The sequence below is a fragment of the Papaver somniferum genome, unplaced genomic scaffold (genome assembly GCF_003573695.1).
Source record: "Papaver somniferum cultivar HN1 unplaced genomic scaffold, ASM357369v1 unplaced-scaffold_16, whole genome shotgun sequence".
NCBI lineage: Eukaryota > Viridiplantae > Streptophyta > Magnoliopsida > Ranunculales > Papaveraceae > Papaver > Papaver somniferum.
In genome coordinates, this window is record NW_020625486.1 from 3,019,748 (window position 1) to 3,033,808 (window position 14,061).

Below are 14,061 nucleotides of genomic sequence, written 5' to 3' on the forward strand. Positions count from 1 at the left end.
TACTTATATCTTCAGTGCCCTCCAAACATCCCGATTTTAAGGAATATTTTCAGAGACTGAATGGTTTTGATTCTAGAGAAGGGGTACTTGGGAAGCATGAATAAATATGAACATTTTGGCAGGGACCGAAGAACTAGCAATGGTTTGTCTTGATGAGTTCTGGTTTATATGATGTTCAACACACCTGTTTTGTGAAGGGCACTTCTCAAATACTCGTGAAATGCATATATTAATCAGTATATATAAACTTAACTTTTTGTGTTACCAGAATCTTTATATCCTAAATTTTTGGTTGAAAAAGGGAAAATAAGAGGATGTGTTGTTTTCGTTTTGTCTGGGAAACGAGAAATGTAAAATACGACGAGAATTCACTAAAATTTTGTAAGCGAAAAAGCTGGTGTATTTGTTTGTTTCACGTTTTGTCTCGAGAGAAAGAAATGCACTTTTCTCGATTACCAGATATAACGTGAATTCCATAAAATTCCTTAACCAAAAGCAGGTAGATGATTTTGTGTCACCTCACGTCTGGAGAGCGAGAAATGCAGATTTCTCGTTTACCAGGTACGACGTGAATGCAAAATGTTTAGTCCAAAACAGGTACTACTTTGTTAATTTCAATGAAAGGCATTGCTATTAGTGGATGAGCCAATACAAGTATGTTTAACAAGATGTCTGTACGTAGTATTAAGTCAAACAGGTGTAATTAGGAAAGAAAATACAGAAGATTGACAAAGAAATACGTAACATAAAGTCAGTTCTTGCGCTTCTTCTGTTGGGGTGCCAAAACTTCCAATAGACACATTCTCGTCAGAATCAGGGAAAAGATCTTCCGTAAGGTCGTCAAGTTTTTCATGCAAATCAAGTTCAAGACTTCCGAAAGTGATCATAAGTCCATATATAGTACATATAATATTACTGATCATAAATCCATATCTAGTACATACAATATTTACATTAGTTTCACTATTAACAATATAATATAGGAGAAGACATGAAAAAAAAGATAGTTACCTGAATGATAGTCATACAACCATCCATGGAATACACCTCGGGAGAAGCATTGATAAGAGCACGATCAATCTTGTCATCTCCATACTTGATTAACGAATACAAACCACTATTTTTTACATAATCTTGAATTTCAACACACTCTTTATCAATAGGCCATTTTGTTTTGACCATATCTTGGTGTTGATGGAGTTTAAGCAATGGTATTGGGTTTTCTTTTGGATTCTACCGAGAAAATAAACAAATTAATCACAAAACAATTATCGCGAAAATACCATAATAGCTAAACAATTCAACATACCTCATTTTCCCACACTAATCGCGCAATGTGGTCTCTATAATATGATAGAAGGCGTGGATTAATAGGTTGCCCGGGGATATTCTCTTCCCCGCCTTTTTTCCCTTTTGACTAGAAGAATCTCTTCCAACATCAACATCAACCTCTCTGATATTCTCTTCATCTTCCTCGTCAATATTCTCTTCATCAAACTCATAACCATCCTCTTCATCCTCTTCATAAAAATTATCTTCATCCTCTTCATCGTTCCTACTATCCCCTCTATTACTCCCACTAGCATCATCACTCTCTTCCACAATATCTTTTTCCACCTCTTCCACAATATCTTCATTACATAGTCGATCACCCCTTCGAATTGATGATGATGACTTTTTCGTCGACCTTTCGGGAAACCTAAAACATCGGGAGATGTAGTGAACACATGGTATTGGTTATCTTAAGTATCTAGATATTTGATACCTTCCTATACCGGCAAGAAATCGAAAAATTGATGGACTTCAAACTTTTTGTGGAATTGAAAAGAGGCGTTACTAATTCAATCCAAACTTTACATAATCATTTCTGATAAGATAACCTAAACCTTACCTGATCTTAATCCTTGAATAAACATTCATCATAAAATAAAAATAAAAAAATCAAAACCACTTGAACCCTAAAAATCATCTAAGAGTAAGTAAATAAATAGTAACCCCACTTCGTGAACAGTATAAAAGCAACAATCAATCTCAAAGAATCCATACTTAACGAATTTTCTACTGAATTTCAGTGATGAATTTTGGATTTTGAAAATAATAAATAAAAATCTCTAATTTTAGATTCAACTTACTTAGAGAGATCTTGTGAAGATGATTTCGTTTCTTCGTAGCGTCCCATAATTTTTTAATCCCGATACATATGTTTCAGTTAGGATTTTTCAGAAGATGTGAAAATAAAATTCTAGGTCATACTCTGTTCTTCAGGGTTCGGAAGAATAGGAAGCAAAGAGGAAAATAAGTTTTTGTCTTCGAAGTTTTAAAACGTGTAAGGGATTTTCGTGAGGATAATTTTGTCCGATTCATTGAAAAATATTGGATGGATCGTTTTAGGTGAGTTGGTCACGAGTTTTTCACTCCTATGATCCAATAACCTTCTCCTTATAACAAAAGTGAAACATTTTTGTATGAGCCAGCTGTTGGGAAATCTACCCCACCAGACCTTGCTCCCTTGAATACCCCTTGAATAGGTCCATGGCCCAGACCTAATTTTGTTGATAGCATGCCTCAACTAGGTAAGGCAACATGCCTCGATGCGTCTAGGGCTGCACAACGGGTAGGGTGGGTAGGATATGGCCTATACCCGCCACCCTACCCGTTTACCGGCGGTTAAGAAAATCTTTAGCCGCCACCCTACCCGCCAAATAATGGATAGGGTAGGATACGGTTAAAAAACTGGCGGGTAGGGTAGGGTTGGCGGGTAGGAGTAGGGTATGTGCATTTCTAGGTAGGGTGGGTAGGATATGGCTATACCCGCCACCCTACCCGTTTACTGGCGATTAAGAAAACCTTTACCCGTCACCCTACCCGCCAAATAGTGGATAGGATAGGATACGGTTAAAAAACTGGCGGGTAGGGTAGGGTTGGCGGGTATGGGTAGGGTATGTGCACCCCTAGATGCGCCCACATAAATTGAGAGTGCTTGTTATATCCGAAGTTCCGAACCCTTCTTAGATAAGTTCAAGCCAACAGGGTCCGCGGCCAGTGAACAAAAGGGTTTAGCCATTTAGGGTTTTGCAGAAGCTACGAGCTTGTATTAGAATAACTCTGTTTTCCTGCTGAAAATCTGCGAATAAAAGAAGAGGAAATAAGAGGAATCAATCAATGAGGTCATTAAAATTTCATGAGCAGAAGCTCTTGAAAAAAACTGATTTCAATGTCTTCAAGAGAGAACACGGGCATAGAGAAAATCTAGTTGTTCGTAGGTATAATCTCACTGCTCGAGATGATTACAAGAAGTAAGTTTCTAAATTCCATTTTTAACCTAATTTTTACATTCTTATATATAAATTTGAAGTTTGAGTTTTTCGCCCTTTTTGATTTTTGATGTTTGGGTTATATTTAGGTATAATGGGATGTGCCGGATGGTGCAAAAGCTCGTTAACATTTTGAAACAGATGGATCCAAGTGACCCTTACCGGATTGAGATGTCTGATAGACTCCTTGAGAAGCTGTGAGTATAAAAGCTTCGATTTTAGCAGTGCCCAGTTCATGTCTAGAGTGATTTATTGTATTTTTATTTTGATACGAAAAAGGAATTCATTAGTAAATTTGCGGGTACATAGTATTGCCTGCTTGAGGGTTTCGCCTAGGCTCAAGACATTGGGCCTTTTGAGTGTCAGAAATTAGAACTTCAAAGATAGTACTAGGGGGGTAAGAGGTGGCTACAGGGTGTAGTTGCATTGGAGAGAGTTACCAATGCACCTGCCGCCTGATTAGCTTTCTTACTACAAACATTTAAATTGAGTTCTCGGTTGGCTTTTCTAATAGACATAAGGAGTTTCTGAATTTCTGCAATCATAGTGATTGCTTTCCAGTCCAAAAACTTGTTGTCACCCTCTACTGCTTTGACAGTACCTTTGCCACTTTCTTCCACCAAGGTCACCCTATTGTCAAACGAATTCGTCCACTGAATTGCTTCTATAATGGCCTGTGCTTCAACCTCATTCATGCTTTGAGCCTTGCAAGTCAGGACCTTGATTTCCCTGCACCAACCAGAAGAGTTTCTTAGAGTTAACACTATAGCACCCATATGCAAGGCACAATCTAGTTTAACAGCAAAATTGATTTTGATTGTTCCCAAGGGTGGGAAGCTCCATTTGTTGCCTTGGTGACTCTTTTTTTGCTTGCATGTTTTGTTCCCAATTCCTTGTTGCCAACTTATAACAGCGTTTTGGGTTTTGTACAATGTCTCGGAATAGCTTGTCACATCTGGCTTTCCAGCGATGTAATGATTTGTTGTCTAGAGTGATGTATTGATTTGTGTTAAGGACAGCAGCGAGAAATAGAATCTTATTAATTTGGTAGGGAAATTCAAATATTGAATTGGTTAGAAGTAATTCACAATACAATCATCGTGATTAGTTGGAGACCACTTATGGAACTGCAGAATGCAGTGGGTTTTGCCAAGTCTTGTCCATTGACCTGGATTAGAGGCGTCTCTCAGTCTATGCTGAGCCTTAACCGGTTCACTATTCAGTCCATTAGCTGGGAGTGTGAGGAGTTGTTGCAGGTCTAGAGTGGAATTTTGTGAGTGAAAAAGGAGAAAAGTTGAAGAAATGGGAACTTGGGTCGTGGTAATGGTATACAAGCACATGTGTTCGTGCAACCTATTTTGTTGTTATCAATTGCCAATACACATCTTTCCTCAAATCGTTGTCAAATGAAAAGATCTATATATATGATTATGATCTCCATGAGGCTAATTCAGCTTAGTAAAGACTAAACAACAGCGTGTATTATGTGGTGCAGAGTATTGAACTTCTTAGTCTATGATATTTCTTTTGCTTAGTTGTAATGGTCCGTATCAGTTCATGTAAGATAGTTCCATAATATTGTATGTTTAAACCATGTGTTGATGATGGTTCTATGTTGATACTGCAGGTATAACATGGGTGTCATCCCTACCAGGAAGAGCTTGGCTCTTTGTGACAAATTGTCCGTATCTTCCTTTTGCAGGTATGTACTTAAAACATGTTTAACTAAGAATCTAAGATATCCTTTTTACCATTATTCTCAGTCACCATTGGCACTAGAAATATCTCATGTTCCCTTTCTTCTGATTTATTCTATTTACCTATTAACCGGTAAATGTGCAGGCGAAGATTAGCAACTGTTTTGACTCATTTGAAATTTGCTGAACATTTGAGAGAAGCTGTGACATTCATTGAGCAAGGGCACATCCGGGTTGGACCAGAGACAGTTACGGATCCTGCCTTCCTTGTGACGAGAAACATGGAAGACTTGGTCACGTGGGTGGATACATCCAAGATAAAGACTAAAGTCTTGGATTACAATGAGCAAAGGGATGATTATGATGCAATGAATTGAGTATACACCGAATAGTTTGTGTATTTTGATACTAGCAGTCATTTAGCTTAAGGTTTTGGCATCGGTTTCTAGAGTGTTGATCAACAATAGAAAGATATTTTGTATTTTGTTTCTTCGTTTCTAGTTAGTATTTAACTTTAAAGTTCCAAAGTGGCATATTTATATACTAGTTTTCTAGTAATTGAGATGTTTGTGTGATTTAGTTGAACTGTGAAGCTTGTTGTATACAGTTATTGTCAGCTCTGGGCTCTCCTTTTACTGAATACTCATTTCTGTTACCTTGGGCCTGTGAATACTATCTTCGTTTAAACGATTTGGTAGAATGGCTTCTGAATCCCCTCTCGATATGATCCGGAAATGTTGTACAATGGTTCATTAGCCGGTTAAAGGGACATAGTTCAGAAAAGATGGCTCCTGTTTCAAGAATAATGTTTTCTTTCTTTAATCAATTAGCCGGTTAAAGTAGGTCAATGGGTACCCATTCCCCGGAATCGGACCCGTTAGATTCGGTTCCGGGTCCTAAAGTTGGACCCATTAACAACTTAAGAGCCGACAGGTAATTATCCGATTGGACCCGAATTTTAACGGGTCCAAACAGATAATACCCGTCGGATATTCGTGGGTATCGGGTATCCGGTTATTCATCCTTTTATTCATCTTTTTAACAAAATTATAAGCATTTTGCTAGCTTTGGCTTTTTTTTTCATTTTTTTTCATTTTTTTTCTTACATTTAATTTTATTTAGTACATTAATTAAGAAGTAATAATAAAGTTTTTTTAAAAAAAATTAGATTCAAACTAAAAAGTGCAGGAAATTAAGTTTTTAAGATTTTTTTCATAGTTTTCTTAATACCCAACGGGTACCCGGAACTGATGGGTACCTGGGTCTTTAAACGGGTCCGGTTCTAGGTCCACAAATTTAGAAACCGGACCTGGAACCGTTAGGAGCCGGACCCGGAACCGTTAGGAGCCGGACCCGTCTTTTATAAGTAGGATCTGGGGCGGGTCTAGTGGTACAGGGAGGACCCGGACCTATTGACAGCCCTTGGTTAAAGGGACCCCTTTATTTATTTTTTACTTTATTTTTTGTTTGTTTAATTGGGTTATACCCAAAGAGTCCAAATTTGTGCACCCCTCTAAAATCGGGGTGCACTTTCCGGCCCTCTCTATTGGAGAAATTGGTTAGTTGGAAAACCACTAGTTTGACTAATTTTTTATGATTGTTTCCGTATATAATTGAATTTGTTCTCTCTCTTCCTTAAGTTTTTGTCGATCTTAGCAATCATAATCAGTTCTTCTTCATAGTCCTTTTAAAAACAAATCTTCATCAAAGTTGAATTCATCTTGGTTTTTCTATTTAACCAGTCTATATATCTATAGTTTTCGGATTTTTGAAACATAAAAGACAATATAATGTACATAGAAGAACTTTCCTTGTTATCTATATACTATGTGGAAACTTCAAAGATGAAATCAAAAGACAATTTTTCCTGACTCTTTCATGTTTTTTTTTTTTATCGGTCAAAGTGAATATATTAAAAACACACAAGTCGTGTGCAGGCCGGTACAACTAAAGGAGGCTAAGAAGCCAAACCAAAAGCAAAAGCAAAAGAACATATGAGAGAACAAATGAAACACTGAAGAGATAACAAATTTAGAAACAAAAAAATGTAAGAAGATTAATAAGAGAAGAATCAACTTTTTGAACCTAAGAACCTTTCTTTAACTACCACCTGCAAACCTTAAATCATCAGAAAAAGTCAGTTGTGAGCCTCCTCCACATCCTCAATGATTAAACCATCATGATTTTTCACAAGGTCATCATACATTCCTCTGCAAGCTTTCTTCGAAGATGGGAAATTCTAGTCCCATAATAGAACCCATTTCATTGAATCGAATAGCTGAAATTTTATTAGGATCCTTAATCGTTTTCGGACGATTCTTCTATTTTGCCTTTAAAATACCAAAGGTACCATTAGGGAAGATACCTGTAGCTTTAGTTTTTGTGCTCAACTTTCTTGTCGAGCTCAAAGCTGGCTCGGAAAAGGACAACTTTGTGAAGCTAGTATCTGAGTCTTCCATTTCTAACTTACTTGGAACAATTTCTTCCTCTTCTTCCAATCCTTGAAATCTGTTTTGGGTTTCAAATCCTGGAGGAACAGAAGGGTCATTTGAAGTGGTGCTTGCACCTTCCATAACCTGATGACCATTGTTTTCTAAATCTATCTTAAGGCCTTCCTGACTCTCCTCTACTGATAGAGTTTCTTTAGCTTTATTAGATCTCATTTTCTCTTCTTAACAATCTCATTAGAAAAACTAGTGTGAACAATTTCATTATTCGACACATCTTTTCTAACTGACTGGCATTACGATACCAAATGTCCCACAATTTTACAATGTGATTAAAACTTAGGACTTTTAGGATCTCGGTGGGTTCCCAAACTCCTTCATAGTTATCATCTTCTCCAACCCAAACTTGGTCTGGAATCTTATTAGCAATATCAATTTCCACTAACACACTAGCATAGTAACCAAATTCCATAGAGAGGGTGATGTGATCCACCTGAATTGGCTTGCCAAAAGCTTTATCCATCGCCAACAAATTTTTCTCCGTCCAATACTCCAAACTTAGACCTGGAAATTTAATCCATACCCTTGCGAGAGAAGTTCTCTGGTTGTCTGGATTGAATTTTGGCTCCCAATCTCTAACATGCAGATATTGCTCAGCCACCTTCCGTGAACCTCCAAAACTTATCTTTAGCTTATCATTTTCATTATCAAGCTTAATAACAAAGAACCCTCTTCCAATTGGAATTAGTTTGACTTCACCTTCAAGATCCCATTGGCAGGTTAATTGATTTATTGCTACTTCTAGCTTAACTTTGCTTAAATCTAGCCTGCCAATGAAACTAAATTTCCACTGATTCAAACCCTTATTATACATACTCTTAGTTAGCTTAATTGTAGGAAACTCCCCTTTAAGAAAAGGAGAGGCAGAGCACCCAGCTGAGCTGCTGAAACAACTCTTTTTGCCGAAGAATTTTCCATGAACAGATAAGGACCTCCCTGTTGAGTTCCTTCGCTAGAAGAACTTAACATCTAAAGATAAAAATTGAGGAACTTTTATTGCAAATACACCACAACTATAAAACCAAGTAAAGTAGCAAAGACAACGAGTTCATGAGCTCTCAAGCGAACCAACAGAGTTCGCAAAAAAAAAAAAACATAGATAGATAGATAAGGAAACTACTATTGAATGAGCAAAAAATAAATAATAAATCAAAGAAAACAACAATGATTGAACCCCCACAAATGCAATCAAGCTTGAGACAAGATCAAGAAAAAAGCAAACCAAAAGAGCAGTAAGGGAAAGTTACCTGGTAAACTCAATCAAGAGAGAAAAACAATATAGATCGGAAATTATAGATGAAAATAATCCATTAAAACCAGTTGCATCAATCTCTGAGAACAGAGCCATGAGAATGAAAATCAAACCCCAAGGAGAAGAGATTCAAAAACCTAGAAAAGTCAAAATAGCATGACTGAAGTCAAAAATCGCCCTTTCTGCTCTCTCTCTCTATAAAATCTAACTCTTTCATGTTAAAACACATATTTATAAAACCTGAATTGTTTTGGGTTTTTCTTCATGAGAAAAATTCTTGGGTTTAATTTTGGAGGAATACTGAGAAAAAACAAAGATTTGTGTCAATTGCGCGCATAATTTAATCAGTTGGGTACAAAAAGTGTAACACTACTTAGGTTTTTAGATTGTCAATAGTTGACCTGATAATGCATATACCTAATCCCTGTCAGTATGATCATCGACATTATCAAAAAGCTAATCATAAAAAATTGATTAAGACTATGTACGTAAAATTTCAAGTGTTTCCCAGAGACAAACTTCAGTGTGTAAACGATTGGAATGAAAAGTTAACTAAAAAAAAGGAAAAGAATGGAGAGAGAACTTTTCTTTAGATTGAAAATAGGAAGTTAATTCTGGTTTTGTAACTGATTATTCCTCCAATAGGGAGGGCCGGAATTTGCACCCCAGTTTTAGAGGGGTGCACAAATTTGGACTCAAACCCAAAGGTTATATTCACAAAGATCTACTAAAATTCTAGGTAGCTAGTAAAAGAAGGAAAGAAAAATCCCTCGTTATGTAGATCACGAGTTTCGAACTCAGATCACTGTTAAAGGGACCCCTTAGAAACCAAAAACAGAAACACACACACACCAAAAAAAAAATGAATAGTTTTGCCTGTACAACTTGCCCCTCCTTATCTTCCTTTAAAATAGCGCACAACTCAGGAGAAAACTCATCAAGATTCACATTCACCCATTTGATAGGGGATGATAATAAACTAATAGATCTGCAGCTTTGTTCGTTTCTCTATAAATATGAGAGATCTTAAAAGATATTGAAATATGACCGCAACCTATACACCCCTCTCCAAATTTGCAAAAGAATCCAGGGGGATCCCTCATTCTTAACCAAAAGGTTATGATTCACTAATGAACCAATGGCAAGATGGATTTTCTCTAGTAAGACATACACCCAACTCCAAAACTTGTAATTCATGAGCATTCACAAAAATAGGAGGACCACCTCTTTTTGCAACAACAATCACATCACTAATATAATTCTTAAGAATGGCACCCCACTTACCATAGTTGTCTTTTATAAAGTCATTGGTATTCACCATGATGAAATCAGGAGCATGATCCAACCACGTACATAAGATGCTAGGGGTAGTTACAGCAAACCCACAACTAAAACTGAAATTGTCCATAAAGGCCTTAGCTACTGGATTGTCCTCAACTTTGATGGTGACAGACAAGACCCTTAATTTTGACACCTTTTAAAATAGAGTAACCCACATGGTCAGCAAAAAAAAAATGCAAAATAAGTCTCTATGGTTTTTTTTCTCCATACATGACACACGAAGAAATTTAGAATTAGTTTCTTCACTTTGGCAATGAGATTATGACTAACAAATGCTCTGCTACACCAATCAATTTCCTCCATATAGATATGATAGACCTCTCTGGATACCTCATATTCAACAACAAACCCATTTAAATACATGCAGAGAAATGGCACTTAAGAAATAAGTGGTCCTCAAATTCAGGGCTCAACTCACATAAGATACAATCAGCCACCTAGGATAAACCACTGGACCATCTTATCCATAGTCTTGAGTCTCAAATGTAAAGAAATCTAGGTGATAAAAGAATGTATCAGAACATGAGATTTAAACCACACAATACTCAGCTATTGCACAACATCTTTGGGACCAGCCAAGCACTTGTAAGTATCCTTCATAGTATAAGCACCAGAGGATCCAGGTTTCCACACAACTAAATAAAGAACAGTCTGGTCAAGCTCTACCATCTTCAACTGCTCAACAATGTTACACAAATCCTCATCCATATAACAAGAAAAACATAGTTCATACCACTGAGAACAACCTTGATGAGTATTAATCTACCAACATAGAAAGCCTCGTTGATTCCAAGACTTCACCCTCTTGGACACTCTAGAAATTAAAGGCAAATAATCCTGATAAGACAATTTTATAGAGAATAAAGGAACTCCAAGGTAGCGCACAGATAACTTCTCGGTGCTGCAATCAAGACATTGAACAATCTGGGATAAAATAGAAAAATCTACAGAAGAAGAATACAAGGTCGTTTTCTGTTTATTCATTTCCAAACCTGAAACCTTACTAAAATCAGATAAAGTAACCTTAAGTGGAGAAGCGACAACAATGATTCCCTTGAAGAAAACTAATACATTATTAGCTAAGCATGGATGAGTAAGTTGAGTTATACTAGGGTGTAAAGCAAACCAACCAGCAATAACTTGGTGTTTGAGATAAAGGCTCGAAATCTCCATCACAATGACAAGTAAGCAAGGTGACAAAGGGCAGCCCTATTCAGGCCCCTACTAAAAGAAAAATAAACATAAGGCGAACCATTTAAAATCACAAGGAACTTAGCTGAAGAAATACAAATATGCACCCAAGTGATAAATTGAGGAGGATAACCCATTTTCTTTAGACAAAGTATAATAGCATCCCAAGAAACAGTGTCATAAGCCTTCCTAAGATCTATTTTCAAATAACACCTAGAAGAACCACAATCTCTATGATAATTTCTCACAATTTCATGGGCAAGCATGACATTGTCTTGGATGGATCTGAAAAGGAGAGGGTACCAAGTACACCACCAACTTTTTTGTTCGACAAACTGTATGGAAAAAAATCCAATACAATTGCAAGTAGACCAACTTAATGATCCTTGACAATGTGTATATTGAGTTTATATCTCTATCTCTTCTCAATCAGAAAGTCTAGACAATGAAGTCCGTGAAACTGATTGTTAAGAAGAATACTTGGACGATCTCAAAAATCAGTATCCAAGATCAATATAGTCGTATCTTAATCCTCGGATCTGAATTATGAAAAATGTAAAACTTATCTATCTTACAAGATACGAATTCTACAAGAAACTAGTCTTGTAATGTATGGACATATCTACTAGGATCAAGTACATACTAGTTGTGTAAATCCTATCATAAAGATAAACAACATGACGTGGAAAAGGAAAAACACAAGATACCAGAAGTTTAGTTAACGAAGAAACCGTGATAGCAGAAAACCTCGGTACCTCATCCATATTTGAACACCAAACTGTATTAATTATCTATAGATACTAGCATACTATCAGACTTCAGATTGGAATGTAGTTAAGACCGAACCCACCCTCCAAGCGATTCTGTTACAGTCGCGCTCCTTACGTCTCTTGAACCTCGCAAGGCTCTACACAATTGATTTTGTTATCTGACGTCCTTTATAGCCTAAAAATTGCTTCAACCTAAGTGAGGACCTTTGATACCAATCCTGCCTCTAACAGATAATCCTATTTGATTTCCCTTTCGATCAAAGATCAAGCCTTGGAAATTTGTTTGCAATAGACAAAGCTAGCAAACCTCACAAATCCGGAAAACTTACACTCAGTTAGCCGAGAATCTTGGATTTTTAACCACCTCTGAAGAACAATCTTAAACTAATCATTTAAGAATAGTTTTCAGATATCTGTATCGAGGAATCATTAAGTCTGAGACGAAGAAAACTTTGTGATTTCTAATTATCTTGTCTGAAACTGATCACGGGAACCTCAATAAAATAAAATCAAGATCAAGATACACGAACTATCAAGGTAAATATTGTTGGACCTGGTTGCACGAATCCCCAAGTGAAGTCTTTAAGTCGTAGACCTAATTATATTTCTCTGAGGAAACCTATGTCAATAAAGGACAGTTGTAGCACAACTAGGACACAAACTGTCAGGGATTGATTTTTCCAGTTAAATGAGTATCTTTCTTTATAATTATTCAAGACTAAGGGTTTCTTATAATTCAAGCTAAGATAACCTGAGGTTAAAGTACACACTTTCTTGTTTAAATGAAACTGTAATTATGGTTTCAAGAAAGCATGTGATAAGTTTGTTCTAGAAATCATGTAGAAGAACATACACAGTGGTCTGGGTACGTGAACCGTGTATAGTGATAGTTCTTGGCAAATATGCTTTTCGAACTAATAAGAAATGTCGTTTTCATTTAAAAACTTAAGAATTTAATGTTGATGCACATATACAAAGTTTTTTAGTGATCATAGATGTGTTAGAGGTGTTTATGAGAGTCGTAACAATGCTAAGAATATTTTAAAACTAATTTTTTGTGAAAACGCGGGGGTATAACAACTACACCCAATATTTCGTTCGACAATCTGTATGGACTAAACTTCAATATAATTCCGAGAGCACCAACTTAAAAGTGAGACTCAATCAAGAAAGATATCAAAGAGCTTTATCTCTTTCTCAATACAATCAGTAAATCAATTAGATAGAAATCCGTGAGACTGATTGATATGAGAATAACTCGGATGGTACCAAAGACCAATGTCCGTGTGTCAATCAAGTCCTATCGAACAAACAATATCGGATTTATCAACTATGATTGAAATACGCACAACCTGTGATATTGTAATTAAATAAACAAATATAGTGCGGAAAAGAAATAACATAGACACCAGAAATTTTGTTGACGAGGAAACGACAAATGCAGAAAAACCCCAGGACCTAGTCCAGATTTGAAATCCACATTGTATTAAGCCACTACAGACTCTAGCCTATTACAAGTTAACTTCAGACTGGAATGTAATTGATCTCTAACCAAGTATCAAACCGATTAAGGTACAATCGCGTTCCTTACACCTTTTGAATCCCAGCAGGACTCTGTGCACATGATTCCCTTAGCTGATCTCACCCGCAACTAAGAGTTGCTACGACCCAAAGTCGAAGACTTATAAACAAATTTTTCTCCCACGGATAAAGTCTATTCTGGTTGTTGTTTCCGTCTTTAGATAATCAAGGTGAACAGAAAATTCAACTAATAATCTGGTCTTCTACTCCCGCAGAGCAGCCTGGAAATATTAGTCACCTCATAATAACCTAAGTGATTAACAGAAGAAGTTATTGCGGAATCACAAGAGTCTGAGACGAAGAAATGTTGTGATTACTTTTTATATCTTACCTATCGGAGATAAATCTTAGAGAAGATTAAACTCAATACGATAGAAAAAATAAGATCATAATATGCAACTACAAAGA

The 14,061-nt window shown here is 36.5% G+C and overlaps 1 protein-coding gene across 1 annotated transcript; it reads left to right on the plus strand.

The window, feature by feature from the left end:
- The first annotated feature begins 3,022 nt into the window (after window positions 1-3,022).
- Window positions 3,023-5,660, plus strand: LOC113337460 (U3 small nucleolar ribonucleoprotein protein IMP3-like). The gene is made up of 4 exons (XM_026583142.1): window positions 3,023-3,296; window positions 3,404-3,511; window positions 4,942-5,016; window positions 5,157-5,660. The coding sequence occupies exons 1-4, from the start codon at window positions 3,163-3,165 to the stop codon at window positions 5,386-5,388; spliced, it is 549 nt and encodes a 182-aa protein (XP_026438927.1). The 5' UTR covers window positions 3,023-3,162; the 3' UTR covers window positions 5,389-5,660.
- Window positions 5,661-14,061: the final 8,401 nt, after the last annotated feature.